General features: G+C 29.8%; 1 protein-coding gene across 1 annotated transcript in view; it reads right to left on the bottom strand.

Moving 5' to 3' along the window:
• The window catches only part of LOC113515495 (all trans-polyprenyl-diphosphate synthase PDSS1), a 62,298-nt gene that overhangs the window by 19,818 nt on the left and 18,883 nt on the right, over positions 1-23,597 (bottom strand). The window contains exons 2-4 of the mRNA XM_026899722.3: positions 22,378-22,566; positions 13,474-13,613; positions 8,012-8,153 (exon numbers count right to left, since the gene is read on the bottom strand). Of these exons, the coding sequence (XP_026755523.2) occupies positions 8,012-8,153; positions 13,474-13,613; positions 22,378-22,566 (471 nt within the window). The remainder of the gene's footprint in view (positions 1-8,011; positions 8,154-13,473; positions 13,614-22,377; positions 22,567-23,597) is intronic.

The raw sequence follows: 23,597 nt of genomic DNA, 5'->3' as shown, positions 1-23,597 counted from the left end.
GTAGACACATTAGATATATTTGAATGTAGAACGCAGAATTATGTATAGTAGATATTGCTTCGCAATAATCAGTCTTCCGCAATTTAAACGACTGCTTCAATTATCACAAAAATAAAATGGAGACTAAAAGGAGATAAAAACAGTCGCAAAATATCTAAATCGATTATGAATTGGCAAAAATATCGCGTTATAAAAATTAAAAGCATATCCGCTTCAAAATAGAGAGGAGTAGAAGCAGAACCAAGTCTGTCGAGTGGCAGTGACAATTTTCCTATAAACTTCTCTGAACATTTAAGACGTAGATATATTATTATTTGATATGATACTGTTAATATATTCTCTAACTCATACTTTGACTTATAAGATAAACATAAATAAATTTATACGTCCTTGTATACAATCAAGTTTCACTGTGAATTCTACAAGGCATCCCACCGGATTTGATTGCTCAATAAGCTATAATAGTCAGTTTACTGTTGCTTAAAGCGATATTGTTCTTATCTACATAATGTAATAAAGGCAGAAACTGTTAATTATTGTTAATAAACGCAATAACAGTTTGGTTTGGTTTGGTTATGTAACTGCAAATTCCAAATATCAATACAAATACGGATATCCATGTGTGCTATTACAATGGTTAGTTCTATAAGGTTCAAAATATAAAAGAGTCGAAATAAAATGATTCATGCTAATTTCCAATTACATAAGTCTAACACAAACTCATGAGTTTGCCGAGAAAGTAACCGGGTATTGGCATGTAATAAAATCAAGTGACAAAATTCAAGTTGCAAAATTTCTATATTACAAAATTCACTTATGCCTCAATAGCAATTTTTTATGCAACCTGGAATAGCAAACAAGCTAACAGCTTACTAGATGGGAATCATCGCCTATAATATAGACAAATAGAACCACTATGGGTTTCATACAATGTACTGTGACAATGGGCTACGGTTGCTATTCCTAAAGACTAAGGATAACATTCAAATCATAACATAGCCATTTAAACACAGCTGCTTGGCCACAAAAATAGGAGTAGGACAAAAGTCCCCAAGAGAATAACTTTTGTACAAATCCATCCTCTGTCAAAAATCACTTTGATGAAAATTTATATAAGAAAGACCGATATTATAAAAAATATAAAAACATAAAATAAATCAAGTGATTTAATATTTTTTCCAACCAATTAAAAATAGGAAACGTATCTTATCCAAGAGTTATGATTACACTGAACAAATTCTTTGTAACCAGGTCGAACATAATTACGTCTATATTTATCTTCCCGTGCGTCTCTTTGTAATCCTCATTTGAATGCTCACTACTGTCATTATTTGGTTACCTGTATCTATTTATTACTTGTACATGCATCTATTTCCATTAGTATACAAATAATGATTCTTAACGCGTACGCTCTTCATTTAAAATCGCTATTTCAACGCGTTGTGAAGACGGTTGAACAATAAGGAACGCGACATATTCTGAACAATGGTCGCATATACGATAAGAATCCGCAATTCGTTGCTGACGTTTTTGCATCTTGGATAAGGTAGCCTATTGTCGCTGGAGGCTATGGAATCAATGCTTTATAGAGCACGCATATTTGGGTGCCATGTCATACTTGAAGGTCAATAACCGAGTATCAATGAATATCTGAATAAGCATGACAAATATTAGTATTACTACACAGGATTATCCTGCAGGATGTTTGCCTAGAGCAAAGTTGTTTAACAATGCCGTATGTAGATATGTGTAAATTTTGTTATATTTAAGCACATAATTACGTAACATATTGGTAAATAGATCTATATTCGCGCACGGTAACACGGCCATAAAACGTCGAATTTAAACAAACACAGTCTATTCTCACTATAGTACTCGTATTTGTACACAAACGTATATGGAATTCGTACCGACATGACTATAAAATAAATACAAGTAATATTGTGTGCCCAACAACACAAATATAGGCTATTGGATCACTAACTCCAGGAATTTGCCAACACCTATACGTGAAAATGTCAATAAATAATTGTAATATTAAACACACAGATGTAGCAAATTAGATAGTGAAAAAGAATATGATCACAATTCGATCATGGTCGTACTATGTGAGTACTACGAGTATGTAGAATTACATGGGTATATTCATGCCAATTACAAATTTCTGTCAAAGGTCAAACTCAAATCGCCCTGAAATTGCACGATGCTGAACTCTAACCTCACAGGCGCTAGTCAGCTTTAAGAAACAAGAACGTTTTATCTACATTAACTACGTTATTAATTCACAAAACGTATTAAATTGAGGAACAAATTGCTGGAAGATGTCACAAACGTTCAATTTACCTTCGAGGCCGAAAAGAGACGCGTACAGCTTACTTACACGTATAAATAAGGCATTCACTAATTCCGGGTCAATAGATTTTTCAAATAGTTTATAGTCTTTATTCATTTATTCGCGTATAATATTCATAGGATAAGTTTACTATTTCGATTCTTGTTATGTTAATTCACACGAAAATGTATAACCGTATTATTCTTAGTTCACAACTCATAATTAATTCGTAGAATAATTAGTTGAGGTATATGAATTACTTTATTTTTGAGTTCTGACCTTAGTAATGTAAAACATTAGGATAAGATGAAACATTAAACACCGAAATGGTCGTGGTGCTGTGGTAATGGTTACGAAAACCACCTTGACCAATCTAATAGCTATAACAGGTATAACAAATATATTCAATGAAAGAGGGGAATATTACATAATGATCGTGTCTAAAGTGTTATTCGTGCTCGACTTTTGTTTACATGTCGTATGCCTGACAATCAGATGTAACTCTGCGTACAACATGTACGTAGAGTACAGAGTACAACAGTTACATCTGATTGTCAGGTTGTCAGCTTCTTCACACATTTTCATATTACAATGGTAAGTTTACTTTCGTTAGACATCTCCAAAAGCGGGTACTAAAATCGACTACGAAATAATACAAAAAACTAATGAAACATGATACAGAATGCTGACTCACAGCGAAACATTCATAAATCGAACGGAATATTGCTCTACACACAAAATAAATAAGGAAAGCTTATAATTGGCCTTATTTGATATACTATGACTTAAATCATTTATACAAAACTAGTATTTTATAACTTTTTTACATTATAACTATTCGATTGTTAGGTGAATATATTTATAGATATTAATGTATATAAACACCAAAAATAAAAAGGAAACGATATCAAGTGAGGCACTTTCACCGAGGGTCGTCCCGTTCAGCTTTCGGTCTCTTAGAGGTATGTGAGGCGCGTTTGACACTCCCCGGCACCATCCGGTACTCACGACAGCTACTACGTATATATCGTAAGCACAGATACTACTAACACCATCTCACTCGTTTACATAGCGAGTGAAAGGAATAGTATTGCTATACAAGAGCTAACCACGACGCCTGTAATAAGAAATGATAAGCCGGTGAAGCCGTGGATGACACGGACTACTTCCCACAGATTGTGTTTATTTTTTTCTTGACTTAGGGGCAACGACCTGACTTTGACTTAATGACCTATAAAAATACTGTTTTATAGATGCAACGACACGAATGTTTTTAATGAACTCTACATTCTGTTACTTTATTTAAATAGGAATATTTACATTACAGTTGATGTTAAAATTAATATCCTAAATTAACCATTGTTATATGTAATTGTTAAACTTCCTATAACACTCAATATATCAATAAGCGGGTCAATCTAAAGAACACTTTCCTTAGAATAGCTGATCGAAATATAATACGGCGAACACGAGTGTAGATTACCCACTCTTGTCAATATTAGTCAATAAATAGTCACTTATGTGGATAGCTTAAGGCTTGAACAAATATTGCTAAAGACTATATAGGCTTACGCCATTTACTAATAGAAATGCAAAAATCAACGATTTTTAAGTTCTTTAATGTAAAGCAGGTCGCTGTTGAGCTCAAGTGATATATTTGAGAAGTTTGAAGTAGTTAACGACAAGCAAGTACATTTTTGCAGTGTAATAATAATTTCTCTAATAAACAGTCTCAAGACTGTCCATATGGTATCTAATATACGAGTGTTTTCCATCAAAAGAGTATACAATCTTCATTTCTCATGCTGACCAGACAGCTTGTTGTAGTGTTCTATTCTATTTTCCCATATCTTGGACTTCCCATTTACTATTGTACTTTGATTTCTTAGTCGCCTCTTATGACAGAAATGAAAAGAAACGATAATATATTTTATTCTTACTCCGCCGCCACACAAAACTCACATTAACACAAACAAATACAAATGAATGAGTATATTTATATAGATATAATCGTTATATTATATATTATATTTCGATACAGACTTTTTTAATTAAAAGAAAGTTTGCAATCAGTATAATCATAATCATCTCATTCTTGAAAGTGAGAACGAGCTCTGAATGGTTTCAATGAATAACGTCTTCAATGGCGTGATCTTAACCTAGATTTTACGCGGCGGCAACCATTTACCATTATCGTATGCAAACATCCAGCTGTTCTTCACAGTACGTATCACTAAAATTTAAAATAATATCTCTATAAGATATGCAATAAATCGGTAATTACAGTAACGAACGGATAGTACCTACATATTACTCCATCGCAATATATATATATATATATATATATATATATATATATATATATATATATATATAAATGAAAAAATTAGATCAAATCTTTCTTCTTAAATTTTAAATTTTTCAACCATTTCCTTTCATAAGAACCTTCTCCTGACAATAACAAACACAACAAAAAAGAATTAACTAAATACTAAAAAAAATATATTTTAGCAATTTTAGATCATCTCCTCAATCTTTCTTCTTAAATTTTAAATTTTAAAAGTGTTCTGGAATGCGAGAAAGAGGAGTCCTTTCATATGAACAATGCTTGTCTGGTCTGACCGACAATAACAAACACAACAAAAAAGAATTAACTAAATAGGTCAAGACAATGTTGATTGTTTTTTTCGATGTTCGGGGGATTGTCCATCAAGAATTCGTCCCTCCAGGCCAGACAGTTGATGGAAAATTCTACGTCGATGTGCTCAGACGCCTCAAAGCTCGTGTGGCACGAGTTCGTCCAGAATTGGCGCGAGAGGGGCGTTATATATTTCTCTTGTTGTCCGTGAGTTTTTGAGTAAAAATTCCATTACGGTGACGATTTCATTCTTGTTATCTCCTCATAAATGAGATAAAAAAAGCCATTATCTGTCCTCTGCACAAGAACATAGGCTTTGAAGGGGATAAAATTGATTTACCTGAATAATTGTAAAATAAAATTTTTAAAAAACTTTTATACGTATACAATGCAATATAAGGAACGGTTTTAAGTCACCTGCATCCGCTAACTCTATGTAATGCATTTAAAGTCATCACTTCATCTAGTAGGGGATGGTCCTACACTACATTTGCCCATATGAGGTCGCCACTCAAGAACCTTTCTTTTCAATCGGTTGTCGGTTCTTCGAACTATGTAACCAGCCCATTTTCACTTCAGCTTGTATATCCTTCGGGCTACTAGTCGGTCACTTTAGTTCTTTTGCGGACATCCTCATTTTGGATTTCGTCACGCAAAGAAACCTGGAGCATTGCCCTCTCCATAATAGCTCGCTGAGTAATATGAAACTTTTGAAATTAAAAACAATCAATTACATTATACGGATAACCTGGTAGACACCTACATTTATTATAATACCAATATTATAAAAAGATTACATTTGATATATGTATATATTTTGTAATGGATAGGCACAGAAACTACTGAACCGATTTTAAAAATTCTTTCACATATAAAGCTATATTATCAGAGAGATAATAAAAATATAACCCAAAATTTAAAAAAAAGCTATTACAGCTAACATAAAATACTAATTTAACTGTCTATCTATCTACCTGTACGAAGTTGGGGCAGATCACTAATATTATAATACGTATATAATATGATCTCCGTTTAAAATATATAACGTTTAATAATAAAATTTTAGTTTTATTATCTTCACTTAACACAAATAATTAGAGACCGACGAAAATCGGCTTAGCAACAAATAATAGGTATATACCGCACCTTAATTCAATAGCTTGCACTTTCCATCTGACGTGCCTAACAAATATGGCAACGATCGACACGGTGAGCATACTAATTGACAAATCTGGTTATTCCAACACTAATAATTCCACATTGTTGAATTTAATTATCTATATATTAAAGCAAATTCTCTTTAATGAGATATAGTCGTCTATCCTCTTTAAATTTATGGGACATAAGATTATACATACATTTCATTATTAAATCACAATTGGAATTTCCTAACAGACCATATGGTCTATATTATGTAATAATATATTTTATATCCTTTATATTATGCGTATACATTAATATAATGACCGTGAGATGTTTTAACGAACTCGTTTGATGAGTATTTTAAAGGTAGTTGATAGATGACCCTACCCTTATTTCGTTCTATCGTGTTTAACGAAGGTATATTTGTAGGTACACATGATTTTATTGGTTTATAAAAATTTTATGACTATGGATATAATCTACAGAATACGGCTATAAAGGCCTAATTATTAAAAAAAATCGAGCACTTTAGGAAGATATAAATTTGTACGAATTATAATGCTATTTATTTGTTAATGTACTTTCAAACTTAACTTCCATATAAAACGACAGCTAAAAATAACTAGAACATACTGTGATTCTTAAAAATCTCAAAACTATTTCTATCTAGTATTATTTAAAATAATATATTTATATTACATTTCATTTCGTTATTATTTATTCGAACTATGTTCTTCGGAGAAAGTCGTTTAATTTCACATAGATTATCTATCAGATCCGTTTTAAACTGATATACACGGACCCTTCCCATTTATACACCATGTGTAGGTATGTAGATGACTACAGGGCAATAATCATACATCAAACATAAAAAACCCATCATGTCATATATCTATTTGGCACATGTACTCCTCAGAATAGCTTAATATGTGTAGGTATGAAACCAGTATCGGTGGACACTTGTTCAAATATCTGCCCATGATCAGCATAAATTAGAACCTTGCCAATAAACTGTCGTTCATTTTATTTTTATCTCTATTGCTATGCTAACTTGTTATGTGTATTACTATATACATACTTAAAAAAAATCATAATTTTACATCAATATTCTGTCATAAATATCACTTATTTTTAGAAAAAAAGAAAAACATAAAATAGCGAGCAATTAACTATAGAAATCTACTTAAGCCACCGTATTTATAAAAGTACTCGTATGCTAATATTACAATATTCATTGTAGCAACGTTGTGAAAATTTAAAACAATTTTTTATATGTTAAAATATATTAAAACTCCATAAATATGTCTCCCTTTAATTTTACATATTTTTCATTTGTGGCGAATGATTTAACTTTTTCTTTCTTTTAAGATCATAATACGATTTTCGTAATCATTGTCCACACTTTTTATGAAGAAAATATCTCACGGCGACGGTAGACAAAAACAGTAAGTGTGATAAAGGAAAGTAAAATACATACTTAAAATGTTTGTGTCACTTAAAAATTGTCTTAACGAGATATGATATTTACAAAATGAAAAAAAAAGAGACATTTTTATTTGATTTTCGGAAACTTTTATTCTAGTTTATATATAGTCCTATCATATTCTAAAGTAACTTTAATTTATAAATTTCATTTAAACTATTCATTTAGCTTGTCTACCTTTGAAATGAAATTAATAAGAATAATAATTTAGAGAAATGATCAAAAATTACTGAGACTTAATAAAATTTTTATTACGAAAATCGACATTACTTATGAGACGCCAATTTATTTACACTATGGTGAACCAAAATTGCAAATTATCCATTAACAGGACTTGATATGAAGGTCACTGTGTCTCCACAGATACTATGTGACTAGATTACGCAATATCATGATCTAAGAAGGTGGTCATTACCTTCTTGTGGTTCCAGAGCACGTTGACGGAGGGCTTGCCGCGTCGGAAATCGCTCTGGTCGATGACGTCATCGTGTATCAGTGACGCCGAGTGTATCATCTCGCTTATCATTGCTACGTGCCGTTGAGAAGGCAGCAGTGCACTGAAACAAATAAATATTTACACATTTTAATATAATACCTACTTCCTTTATTAATTTTATCCTATCACCGAAAAAATATGAGTAGTTAAACTAAATTTTTACAAATAACACCGACTTCAATTTGATGCAATGAGTATGGGACTAACACAAGAATACACTCTTTCAGCATCAAAATCGGTTCATAATAGAAGAAGATATCACATAATAATTCTATTCTGAAGTTAGTAAAAACGAGCAATAAGGTCACGACGAGGTTACCGGAATTTGTCGAGGTGCATCATTCTTCATTACAAAGGCAATAAAAAAGAAATCATTATGAAACGAGAATCATAGGTAGGTACTTTGCAAACATTTTGCAATAGATGTAATATTAGGACCTTTAACGATTTTCGAAATGAGTTTGTCTGTTATCTCTTATTTGTAAAGAAGAAGAACAGACTGTTTTTTATCCCAGTCAATTATTATACGTTAGTCACACAACACACAAGTAAAAATTAGTTTATTATTTACAATGAAAAACCAGACAATTATTTTTCTTTCAAAAGTAACAAAAATGATGAAATTAATTATTTATTTGCTTTTTACTGACTACATTTTACAAAGATTATAAAATGATGCAAACAAAACTTAAAACTATGTAAAATTAACTGCGTATCAACTGAATTTAAACTTGAATTTCAAAAAATAATGATGGTTGACCAATGAACTCATATAGGTAATAAATACGATCAATTATCTTATCAATTGCCTCAACAAACATTTTACTCGTAATGTTATCAACAATTTATAGCTAGTTACTAACTGAATTCGACCTGTTTATATATTTTAATACACACGACTATATAAAATCATAGATAATAGATTTTTATGGTATACTAAGTGTAAAATAATATAGTACAAATATAATCAATTTATTAAGTTTAATAATTTATTTAAAAAAATTCGACTTAATGTCATGTGGCTTTTCTTATTATAAATCATTCAATTCGTTTACACAATCAATTATATGACTTTTTATAATTATATAATTTATTAAATTTATAATGAAATACAGAAACACATAATCTCTTAATTATGTATTACTTAAAAATTATTAGAATTTTTCATTTTCTTCTTTTAAATACAATGTGGGATTAATTTTCAAAAATGTCTTCTTTTACTCATCTCGCGTGTACGTAACAAAAAATTTTCTTCTATGATAGTTTATACTACTTAAAATTCTCGATACAGATAGGATTAGGCAGTGCATCAGAGGTTATCTTTTTAATATACTACTAGTTGTACCCACGATTTCGTCTCCATATTCGAGGCATATTTTTTAACCAGTATAAAATGCAATCTATGTCTTTCCCCTTGACAAATATTACGTATCAAAGAATACCTTAACAATAATAAATAAAGATTTTACTAAGCAATAAAGGAGACATCAATCGTGACAAAATTAATATGATATCAACACGAGAGACCTTTATCATCATTCTCTATCGATTGCAAAAAATATTCATAGTTGAGAAAGACATCGCGTAATATCCACACAAAAACATTCTGAGTATTTGAAAATCTACTCATTTTGTAGATTGTTTAAAAAAATCTCAAAATACGGCGAAGATCAAATCTCACTTCGCATTACTCTTTCTTTATATTTAAGAGTTTCCTCTTGTCGGTGCAACTAATTCATGCATCTTCTTCCAGCCAGCTCTATTCCAGGCCATATCCTTGATCTCCCTATACGACATGACACCTAGTGTTTCTTTTATCTGTCCCATGTAGTTATTCCTCGGTCTTCTTCTTCCTCTTTTGCCCTCTATTACGACTTTTACTCTATAGCTCCGTAATTGTAATTATTGAAGTAATTTTCAATAGCTTTAACAATTGGTAAAAGAAAAGAATCACAGTAGCGACTTTTCTGCGAAACGCAGTGAACAGCAATAATTGATAGCAACAAAAAGATCCCTCTCTGAATTTAAAAATAATAAAAATTTACTAATACAGTAAGTAATCCAGTGGTAACACAATATAGACTTCTTTGTCTGATATAAATTATTTTTATTTTTAATATATAACTTCCGTCACATTTATTTTATACATTTATATATTCAAATTAGGTACCTTTAAAGGTGTGAAACTCAAAATTATAATATAAGACGTCTATACCTAAGTAGACGTAGCAATATTACAAAAATACCAATTCTAACACTTCACAAGTATCTGATAGTTTATGGCCGTCATATTTTTTTCACTTCGTTTAAACAAAGCTTCTTCAATTAATATAAATTTAACAACGTCCATACATCAAGCTAACAAATTGCACATTTTTTTGATACATTACACTTCTTACATATGTAGTCGAGCAAATAGCAAACTAAAATATCTTATCGTCTAAAAATGCTTCAAATCGCATGTTATAAAATGGGTATTAAATAATTCTGCACACAGTTTTATCATAACGCATTGATCGTGTTTTAGTATAAATATTCCTAGCATGTAAGGGCAAGCTGCGACGAATCATGGGGAACACGTGAGATTACTGTTTAATAGAGACTTAAGTATTCATTTATTAAAATAATCACCAGACACTGGAATACTGGGATTCCCTAGGTGCATTCCTATGAAAAGTAACAAGATTATTTATCTACATAAATTTACATAATAAGGTCTGTCGGGTACTTTCCGCTCGCTTTTTGTATCTAGCCTTTCATATTTGAGTTTCGCAATTTATTCAAGAAAATACAGTAACGCAATGTACTAAATATTTTGGCTACTGTAATCTTCATCAATAATTTTAATTAAAAAAACTGACTAAACTATTGACGTATAACTAACAACTACTATTAACTATTAACTTAACGAATAACCACCACCTACCGATTCCATTTTTTCTTATAACTATTTTATTTTATCTCTCAAGTTAGAACAAACTTACCCATATACAAAATTTTATTTAAATCGATCGAGCGGTTTCAAAGATTAACGTGAACAAATATCGTGTCACAGAATTTTCTATAATCCACAAGATTTATAAATAAAATGTTATAAAAATAAAGTTTTATTTATTGTTAGAATATGGATTGATTTAATTCGTAAAGCTCAACAGTAGCAACAATAATATAAAATTAAATTTTAAGTAACTCCCGAGCTGATGACCTTGAAAGACCTAAACAGATCTTCATAAATTGCAACTAAAAACCATCTCGATCACGTCAACTTCAACAAAACTATCAAACAAAAAAAATTATAATCGATCTATTTGTTTAGAAGCTACGACACACACAGATATGTCAATCTTATAACATCCCTCTTTTTGCGTCGGCGATTAAAACTGCTAGAGAAACAGAAGTTTCATATTAAAATAATATATATATATATATATATATATATATATATATATATATATATATATATATATATATATATATATATATATATATATATATATATATATATATATATATATATATATATAAATACATTATTTTATATGTAACTTGCAAGTGCAATAAAGAATATATAGTTTTCTATAATAATGGAATAAAAATACAAAAATAAAACAAACCTATTATATTTTTACCTATTTCTAGCCATCTTTTAACTACGCTCGCGAAGTTAAAAGATGGCTAGAAATAGCATTAATATAGTTAGGGATACTTACGAATAGCAACCGTATCTATATCTGATATTTCATTAGTGTTGACCTAATACTGGCTATATTTAATTATTTTAAGCGACTTCCAAAAGAAGAAGGTTCTCAATTCCTCCGTATTTTATACCGTATTGCGTAATGTTCGAAACTCTAAATATTTTGAATCTAATGTGTCTACGGAACTTCTCGTCATTTATTGGAAGTCTGTTTCTTTTTTATGAACCGAAAGATGATTATAATGGAACTAATGTATCATTTAAAAAAAAAAATTCATACCACAGGACAAAATCAATATCATTACATGTACATAAGAACAATGAATATAATAATGTTAGGCCACGCCGTGTATTAAACACGCTGTATTATTATAATTTAATATTTTTTTCATATTAATGAAAAATTCTAAAACTTTATCGTTCGTTGTCCCATGTACCTCTGGGGAATTCATTGAATTTTGCTGATAGACTATTCTCTTAGAATGATACTATTGACTTGACCCTGTATACTTATTAAAAATAACCAAACTAAATAGCCTGTGGCAAAACGTGACAGTGTTCAATTTTGAAAAGATACGCCAAAGACACCAAGGTCGACAACGAGACATTGAACTATGGAGCGTGCGGTTTGATGATCGACTGCAATCCCAAACTATTGCCAAATACAAAATAGTTGAGCAATGAACTCATTGAACACAGTTGACTATGTTATCACAACACTCATCCCGAATAAATGTGTTTTAAGGTTAAATATTTGTTCTTTTCTTGCTTTTGGTGACCACGCCAACGTTTCTATACTTGTACATAAAAAGGCCAAATATGTATAGCTAATATTTAAAACAAGCTATATAATATTCCATGCAAACCATATTCCCTGATCGAGTATTACAATTTCAACACATGATAATATATGGATAAAGATTATTATAATAATGATACATCCTTGTATACATACTAGTATTATATATTTACCTAAATAAATAATAATTTTAATATTTTGAACAAAAAGATCACGCTACACAAAAAAGGCATTATTCTATAGCTTCAGGAAAAACTTAATGACAAAAGTAATAAAAAGATGTTAAGTATATGAATTATCTTCCTAATTTACCAGGAAGAGATCTAGCAGATGAAATAAGCACTAAGTCCTTGTTGCTAATTGAAGTCTTGTCTAGACCGGTATAATAATGTAGGTACAAACCGGATTTTAATAATATCAATATAAAAGAAACACTAATCAGAAATCTAGTCTTGCACTGTAGACGCTAAGAATTGAATTTTAGTAATCCACAGGAACGTGATTCACAAGATTTCCTTCTATTACTATCTAGAAATTAGTATCTAGAAAAGAATGCAATATTTATATATTTACTATAACCTGCTGTTTTAAATCGTCACTTTTATGATTCTACTAATTCGGAATGCTAGTACATGCTGAGAAAAGATCGTAAAAATTTTGTACAATAAAATAATTTTAATATAACAATAACTTAGATCAGAGCCTTTCATAGTAATTAGCAAAAATATTTTGTAATACCTAAGTTGGAATACGTCGAAGTTGTCACAAATAGTGTCGTTCTAAAAATAAATATTAATCATACAAGTATATAAAAAGAATATAAAAATAAATCAGTAAAAGAAAATGATATATCAAATTGAATAATAATATGGTATACATACTTACCTATTTTCCCCATAAACGTGATAATTGACGGCCCTCGCCATCAGTATGGCGACCATTGGCCTTAGAGCTTTCCCCTGGCCATCGAAGTAGTAGGTAGCTATGGTGTTCAATTCTGATTGGTTTGTATTCTTCTCCAGCTCCTGTAGATCAAACAAGCTACAGTCGAGTTGGTATCAAAATCTACATAACATATAATTAGTGTCTTATAGAAAAAATAAACCCCCTTTATAGAAATGGCCAAAAAATAAATATAAAATCTTTATAAAACTTGTATGGAATCAATATATATATATATATATATATATATATATATATATATATATATATATATATATATATATATATATATATTATAAATAAAATATATTGTGTGTAATGTACAAACAAAAAATGTAATCTAATTAAGAACATATTTTTTTAAAATTGTAAGGTCACTAATAGCTACTAATTTTCCATAACATTTTTACTATAGACCTTAAAAAACATATAAAAAAGGTAACCAAAATATGAAAATCAAATGCAATCCTAGCACAGCGCCCTAAAAAAAATATTTATGACATGGGCTTACTTAAAAACGATTTAGATGAGATATTCAAGATGTCTTATAAGGCTACTCAAACTCAAACGCCACTCGTCACTCGTCATTTCGACATAATTCATAAAAAAATGTATTACATAATATAAAATTATCTATTTTTTATCTCTATTTCATAACAAATCAAACAGTCTATAAGATCAATGTATGCTGTAATCTTTATATATCTTCACATATCTAACAATGAATGAAATGAAACTCGTTTTATTTACAGCACATTTTCTTACGAGAATACACCTACGAGTAATACTAGCCTAAATGCGTAGTTAAAAAACTAAAGCAGGTTTTATTTATCTTCCCTGTATCATAAAGAAAGAATACATAATCGAATATTAATGTATGCAAATGTATTTTATATGACCCTGGAATCTCAGATTTTATCACATGAGATCATGTTCTTGAGAAATAAATGTAGCTTCGGATGGGTATTGTTAGGTGGTGCGTAGTTCCGTAGCCTTTATGAGTAAGGCTACGAAATTACGCACTTTATGAATAAAAGATTTTAGTACCTCTAGCACCATAAGTACTTCAACTTGCCTTGATGTTATAAAATTTATTGATAATAAACTGCCAAAAAGTGTAGAAAACAAAAGTTATAATTAAAGTATAGTGCGAGACTATACCTTTTTAAAAATACCATCTGTAAAACTGCTTTTGACAATTCTCTAGATAATAGACAATATTACACAAAACAGTAAGAATTAACAAAATTTTATATAAAAATTCCAAATAAAAATTTAAGTTGATGAAGTAAAACGATGAAGTTATATTGATCAATATAGTAAGAATTGCATATATCAGCGACACGTTGATACCTAGATAAACCTTACAAGATAAAAGTACTGTCATATAAATATATTGAATAAACTGTTTAAAAAAATCGACACGGATAATTATCATTTGGGACCAAAATTGACAAGCAAATTACATACAGTCATTTGAGTCATTTAATTGAATTAAGTTTACATTCTATCGTCAAAACATGGTACAAACAATTCGGCGTGATAAAATCACAAAAAAAAACTGACATAGAATTTTCTTAAAAATTTTATAACAAACTTTTTACAAATTTTGACATTCAATGGATTGAGTATTTTGTACATTATATACAGAGTAAAATTGAAAACATTGCCCTCCGGTTAAGGTAATGTTCTACCAGAAAAACTAAACATTTTTCCCAAAGGAACATGGGCTGAAAAACTTCCATACTAACTTAACACCAGGACACATCTTGTTAGTTAATACTGTTATTCAACAAAATTACTAATTCACGCGTAGGTGCGCTACGCTTTCGTAGACAATGCTACGTCATATAGTATGCTTCGCAACACTTTCGTTAATTTTAAACAGAGTTTGATAAATATTTTTTAATCGAAAGGATTCTAATTTCATTGTATGTTCGTTACATATTAATTTAAATAAAATTGAAGTCTATTTTTTTAATACATTCAATTTCAGTGTAAAATCTGACAATAGGAAAAATCTATATAATATAAAAACACTCTCAGAAATGGAAATAAATTCACTAGACGGTATATTGTGATTTCCAAGGTGTTTTTTGTGTCGTTTCTTTATAAGGTAACCTCTGGAAATATTGTGTATATAAGTGACCCTAAAATTTATTGGAGAAAGTCGCACTGTCTTCGAAATGGGTAATATTTACTATGACATCGCCAAAACAGCTATTCGATAACTTTTGTTATCATTAAAGTATTAATTAATAATGTCTTGATTAAAATACGAGTGTATGTAGTAATAAATTATAGACATAGAAGAGACCGAATGATATATATCCTACCTAGAAAGATGACGAAACTGACGTCAAGCCGAACCGAAATTGGCACAAGCTTGACGCAAGCATCTTCTCGCATTCGTAGACAATGTGACTCTCGGTATTTGTATTGCAAAATCTTACTAAAACTATTATTATTGTCGTAAACCAATTTTATTGTGTGTAGGCAGGATGCATCCACATAATTGCACTCTTTAAATGTAATTATGTTTGAGACTATAAAGGACACATGTTTACGTTGATTACATGAATATAAACATTTATTTGTAAATGTTGACTTAATCATTCTAATATACATAGTACACGAAACTATTACTTTGTTTCAAAAAATTCTTTATTATTACAAGTAGATGTACTGATAAATTGCAGTGTACGTTAACTTAGAAATTATAACCAACCAATGAATGCTTTGGCAAGTTGGTAAAGGTTTACTCCATTCAAAGACAATCTATAAAATATATTACTAAAAATTATAATATTTTATTATAGAATTGACAAACATATACGTGTATATATTCTTGTCGTTCTTTGTTTTGTTATATGCATATAAATAACTATAAAATATTCTAGTCAAAAAATAATTCGGCCACCACTTAATGACTTCCCCTTTGTGATTACCAATTCAAATGCGCCAAATATTTATACGCAAAATATTGTATAAATACATATAACAGAATATTTAAAAGTTTAAAAATTAACATTAATTTATATGGTTTATAGTAGCTAGGGCATTTATTTACATTTTTCAATTGACTTAAAAAAAAAAGGGATTCTCAATTTTAATACAATTTTGTATAATTTATGTAAATGAAAAAAAAAAAATAGTATTCTATTTGCACTAAAGATTGGAACAACCTTAACAGCGATTACCTTGATAATTCAACTTGTCTTTGAGTGTTAGCTAATGTGTGTAGACAAAGTCGTGTGAAATATACTACGCGTTACTAATAACCCTAACAAACGCGTCAGCGACCTTTGCCTACAAGCCTTCGCTACAACATAGAAGGGCATGTCTTTTGCGTCGACTGTTGCTCTATTTATTCTACTATTGTTGCAAATAAAATATTCATACTTAAATTCAAATCATCTTTAAAATTATATACAGATATAAAAATACGTAATTTTTGCCGTTTTAAAATATTAGCTTTGCGTACGATAGATCCGAATACGATATTTTTTTCTATAAGTAGATATTTCTGAAATACAAATATCACATTACCTTTTTGAGTGAACACTTTTACTCACTAAAATCGCGAAACAAATAGCAACTCAAATCTTAATAAAACACATCGATAATAAACGAAATAGTTTTAATTTCCAATTAGCCCACTGAGTCGTGTCTACAAGTAAAAGCTTCGTAATAAGCAGTTAAATAGTCACAAAATTATGACGCATCCAACACTGAAGTAAACAGTATCGACTAAATAAAGAATTATTAAGAACGATTTAAAATTATAGATAAAATCCCATAACATATCCATAAAAAATAGAGACGAATTGAGAACCTTGTGGTAGTCGCTTAAAAATTGTGCACGATGATAATGCGAATTTTAAAATAACAATAATCATGGAATATTTACAATTTAGTACTCGTATGTGCAGTTATATCTAAATGCCTATATAATGTGTATTTTCTATTAGAACCTTTCAGTTATACTGCGACATAATTTCGTGACGTTTACTTATGAACTCTCGTAAATGTCTGCACTCATAACTAATTACATTATGCTTACATTTGCATATCTTTTAAACTTAAAAACTGACCAGCGTCACCTTTAAGGAAGTTGACCTTCCACACAAATAAGAGGAAATATACATTTCCTCTATGCAAACATCAAGAAATATACTTCCTTATCAACATTTCTAAAACATAGTCCACATTTGTCTCAGAAATTTTGACAAGGAAATATATTTTCAATATATTTTAATTAAAGTCCATTTATAAAAAAGGAGGTTTTCAAATCTATAATATTCTTTTTTTTAGGCAATGTCTTCACAAATTAGGAAGCATTTATTTAATAGGTTTATTATGATATTCCTACGTCTTCATATTAATTCCATATTAATTTTGTATAAATCTAAAATTATTATTTAGCTTTATTGAAACGGAAGCATAAAGTCAACAAATTTGAATAATCAACAAGTTAATCTGGAGAATTTGCAAATGCGACAACTTCCCATACCTGTTTATGAATGACAATTCTAAAAAAGATTTTATAGTGCATTAAAATGCTACTCAAAGAATATGATAAAAATAATCAATTAAAATTTTAATTGTAATCATTTCCCATTATCTTAATTACACTTATTAATTAGGAAAATAGGAAATTATTATTTTAAATTGATAATATGTTTCATTAAATTTTGTTGGAAATGCAATTTGATTAGGTTGACAGCGTATCTTCTTAAAACTTATTTAATGTGAAGACCGACATGGTCCCATATCATTTTATGCCGATTAAAGCTCCTGTTTTTCTTTTCGGAGAAAAAAATCGGCTTGTTACAAATCAAAATCTACTTATAGATACACGATTAATATTACTATCATTAAATACAATAATTTTAATCAAAATGTGTAACATCTCGATCATCAATGGTTGATCACAATTGTAAACACTTTTCTTTGAAAAACAAAATGTACTTGTTTAAACAAACAATCTGTGTTGTACCATACCTTAAAATTTGATTTTATGAGGTTACTTGTTGTACGAACCGTAACGCCCTCTTAAAATTTGCAGACAGAAATATTACATATTCGTCAATGAATCAAATGCTGTGAACCTAACTAAATAAGCCACGTTAAAAGATGTTTTAATATATATTACTAACCACATGCCAATATTGTACATATTTCTTCATGTTTGTATAATATATTAGACAACATAATTACTAACAGTTTACATTGTATTTAAATCTTTTTAAGCAATGTGAAAAATAAGGAGCTTTTCAATTCGCATTTTTTTTTCAACCATAAGCAAAATACACACGTATTATATTTATCCGCCAAAACTTAACTTGTTCTATTAGAATTTTTATCTATCACGAATACGAGTAGTAGGTATAAACGATGAATAATTTACTTAGATAAATTTAAATTAACAACCAGATTTTAAGAATGATTAAAAATTTACGATTTACTAATATAGCGTGGTTACTGTACCTTTTACCTAAAATTTGATGATATGATTTACTTTTCCTTATGTGACTCATTTATACGAGTAATAATCCAAATACGATATAAACAATTATATTGTTTATAGATTACTACTTACTTAGTATTGAGTGATTACTAGTAAAAGTCGGATATAAAGAATACCACAACACGCTTCGAACTTTTATCATTGAGACTTTGTAAACTATGACTTTATTAGAAAATCTCAGAATTTTCTGTAGATCGAACTCATTTATAATCAGTTCGTAATATATTAAGTAAATTACTTTAAATAATTATTTTCCAGTTCACACGTTCTTTAAATTTAAAATAGTCACCTAATAATTTTTAATCATATACAAATTCATCAATAACAACACTACTCAACAAATACAAATTTATCAATAACATTACTATCATTCGACTGTTTCTGTATTTTCTTAAAACTATTAAATGTACACGAAAGAAGGCCAACGTTCAAGTTTCGCGCAGTTTCACACGGCGCACTTTCCACGACTCGACCTATCGCAACATTCATTCATTGCAGTGTTTATTCAAATTAAATGTAACGCCCTCTATGACGATGCTAGTTCATTTAAAGATTTATTACGTGTTAATTCCATAAAGACATAAAGTTACAATTTGTCCATTTATAAGTAAACGGTATAGTCAATAGGGTACAAAACTCATAAAATATACAATAATTATCAGAAAAATATTTAATATAATTTTTTTAGCAGTCTATTTATTATAAAATGTAGAAATATGGATATAACAAGTAAGATTATACGAGATTAGCAAGAAATTAAAACTTATCAACTTCATATTTCTTCAAATTTGTCGAAGATACCTACTAACCTATTCCTTTTCGAAGTCGCTTATGAATTAAGTTATTAAAACTACTAGTTTACTTTTACTAATTTATTTAGGCGCAATTGTGTCGAATTGCGTAAAAACAATAACATCGATTAAATACTAAATTTACTAGACTAGACAACAATTTTTTTTAGTCACTCAATCTTTATTCATATTATAAAATATTTCCCAACATTAAGAAAAAACGATCTTCATTCCAACTGATACGGTAATACTACGTCCAAGAAATAAACATTTAGAAATGTACTAGCAACACCATTCTCGCAGGAGGACCTAGATTTATACGAGTTTTCCAACAGAAAGTAGGCAAGCAAGTAGTTGTCACCACAAACACGGTGTAATCGTGAATATAAATACTCCTTATATCCCGCGATATTGGTCGTATAAATTATGATTACATAGTATATGTTAATCTGAAATATGTAGATGGAGGCACTCCGAATCAAAATTAAACCGGAGTCAATTAGACTCAACTTAAAACAATAATTTTTTTCCGAATTAAGTGTTATATTGCAGAAGTCCATATCACTGGTTATTTGATTAGGATTATTTTGTTTAATTTTACCAATCTTCAAGTGTTGGCAGTCACACACATACTAATGGCAGCAGAATTAAAATAATTATAATAAAAAAATCAGTGATAAGACCAAAATGACACATGAAATACCACGAAGAATTTTTTTCCACGAAGGGAACAAACAAGTATAGAGGTCGTCTGAATGCAATTGCCTAATTTATGTAGATGATGCTTTGTCTTCATATTTGGTACCCAGATAGACAATATTCTCGAAAACAGCAGACTGTTTAACCTGGTTCATGCGAGTAAAGCCGTGATATACGGTTAATATTATAAAATAAACAATAAATCGTCAATATCAATAGTAAACAGTGCACTTATCAACGATGTGCAAATTAAACAAACGAACCCCAGCCGCGTGCTAACACGTTGTGACTTTGACACACTTGCCACTCAATGAACACAACGTCCACCAATCATTTTTGCCAATTTTAGTTTGACCATGAACTAATAGTCAATTGATAACTCGTAATGCATTATGTTATGATATGTTTGTTGATAAATGAAAATTTATTAATTTACATTTAAAGGACAATGGCATTGTTTACGATTCGTAAATTATTCTTAATCATTTAAAATAAAATTTGAAAACAGTAATTTAGGTTAGTTTCTATATAAATTACAGAAAGACATGCGGTATTTTTGCCTGCATAATAATATGCTGTATTTATTGTTTTTACATAATTGTATACGTAATTCTAACAGTCTCGACTAAACAATAACTTACACTTTAAAGATGTTTATGAGCAAAAGCCACCTTAAAGGCTGAATAAAGAATTATATTTATTTCTATAGAATACCTGTAATATGTAATCCTTGCTAATACTATGTGAAGGTAAGTTAGTTTGTTCGGCAGCTCTTAGCACCGTAAAGTTTGAACCAATCCCAATTTACTATACATGTACGATATGGGATGGAAAACAACATAGATTACTTTTTATCCCGATCACGTGGATCAAGTCGTGGGTTAAAGCTAGTAATACATACCTAATAACTATTACATAACCTACATTACATTTACATGAATGTAAATATAAAATAACAGTATAATATTAATTTTATTGTTTAGTCTACAGATCTAAGTTATCACACTAGGCCAAAATACGTACAGTAATAGTTAGTTATTTTACTAATCAATAATTTTAAAATATTAGATTACTTTACTGCTGCACTACCGCAACAAATAAAACAAGAAAAACTTTAACCAAATAGACTTATTTACAAGCTCTTTTAAATCGTCGCCTTTTATAATTCTACTGCTAGGTTTGGAATGCTGCCATCTGCTAAGAATAACCCAAAAAAAATTCAAAAGTTACTCTTTTAAATCGCAGTTAACAAATTTGATTTTATTAAAATGTATTATGTTTAAAATAACATTGTCATTCAGCCCGTGAAAATCAACTAATTCCATATCGTTTGTCACTTAAGTAATGGCTTTGTTCAATAAATATTTCTTAATAACACTTTTAAATTTATTAAAACTTACGCCTATGTAATTTATCTTCGTATGCTTTTGCAATAAAATAAATGAAAATCCAAAATATCCTTCGTATATATAATTTTAGACTTTTCGGGGGGCTTTTTATATTTATATTAAGGTAGCCTATATGATATTACTAAATCCATCCAGTAGTATACGCGTGATAAACGCAGACACGGTCTAATTAGTTTTATTATAATGTACAGATTATCAATATGGTTTGTCAGATCTTAACACGAACTAATTAACGATGGTAAATAAAAATATTTACCTCACTCGATGTTTCCTCTATGTTGCACACACGTGGCCACGAACAGTTTGTTTGCTGGTGACCACGGTGACTCTTTCTTTCTGTCGCGTCTCAAACCATATTGATGATTCTAAAATGTTTCTTAAAACCTAATGATTTGGTTTTTAGACCTAGATGTCTCACCGCTCGGATATCTTCATATATTCCATTGAGGTCATCTTCAAGTAAACGATAAGGGTCGACGATCTGTGTGCCGTAGTCAGGTAATGATCCAGTGTTTGTGCTCTGAAGACTAGATGCCAGGCGACGGACATATCCTGCGGCCGCATTGGCACTCGTTGATCCACAAGGCGGGCCACACGTTGTTACTCTCTGTAACAATTAAACATAATTTATTATATTCAATTAACACTACTTTAACAATAACATAAAATATTGTGCTTCTAGCTTTAAATTTCATACATAATCATGGCAGTAAAACAAAGTGATGTTTTTTTTACAATTTGAACAAATTTTTACTTAGGAGAACTTTTATAATACACATGAAACCATTTATCGTATACAGGGTAGACCTACCTGTAAAACAACTATTATAATAATATAGATTTTTTTTATTAGATATATATATAATTACATCTTTAATTAAAACAATATAAAATAAAGTCCCTATCCGCGTCTGTCTGTTGTTCCTAAACCACTCGACGGATTTTTATACAGGTTAACTGTCCATAAATTTTTTTACGGAAAATTTCTATGTAATAATTGCACCCGTACAAAGTCGGGACAGATCACTAGTAAATAATATAAATGAATCACGTAATTGTAAATTTATAATTCCAATGAACATTTGTTGTATATAAGGTCAATCGAGTTTGAATTGAGACCACTAATGACTGTAACATAATGGTCGTTGATCATGATTCATGGTTGAGTAACTCAAATCACAGGTGACCTAACTATGTAACAAAATTGTAATTTACAGGATGCTTTATTGGTGTTCCACTCAGTCAGACTTCTTCATATTTTTTCCATTTAATTCTTTTAAAGAATAATTTGTTGAGCGATTTACAAGACATCCTTAGCATTCTTATAGGAGTTTGTTTGATAAACCTCGCCACGGTATCTAATGTTTGTCATTGCAGTACCTATGTAATATATTATATTCTTACTCCGTCATCACATTGAACATTTCTCATATCACTCATCATACCATAGATGCCTATGAAGGCACGACACAATGCCTTCATAGGCGTCTATGGTAAGTGAATATGAAATCACTTGAGATATATCTAACAGGATTCGCCGTGTGGTCCCGGCATAGAATGGACGATCCCTGCCTCTTCCGTGAGTGTTATAAAAAGGAACTAAGGGAATTTAATGGTCAAGAGATGGGCAGCAGCGTT

This window comes from Galleria mellonella, unplaced genomic scaffold (assembly GCF_026898425.1).
Source record: "Galleria mellonella isolate WM207_F2 unplaced genomic scaffold, CSIRO_AGI_GalMel_v1 utg173, whole genome shotgun sequence".
Lineage (NCBI taxonomy): Eukaryota > Metazoa > Arthropoda > Insecta > Lepidoptera > Pyralidae > Galleria > Galleria mellonella.
The sequence above is the reverse complement of the archived record's forward strand: the minus strand, read 5'-3'. Positions and strand labels throughout refer to the sequence as shown.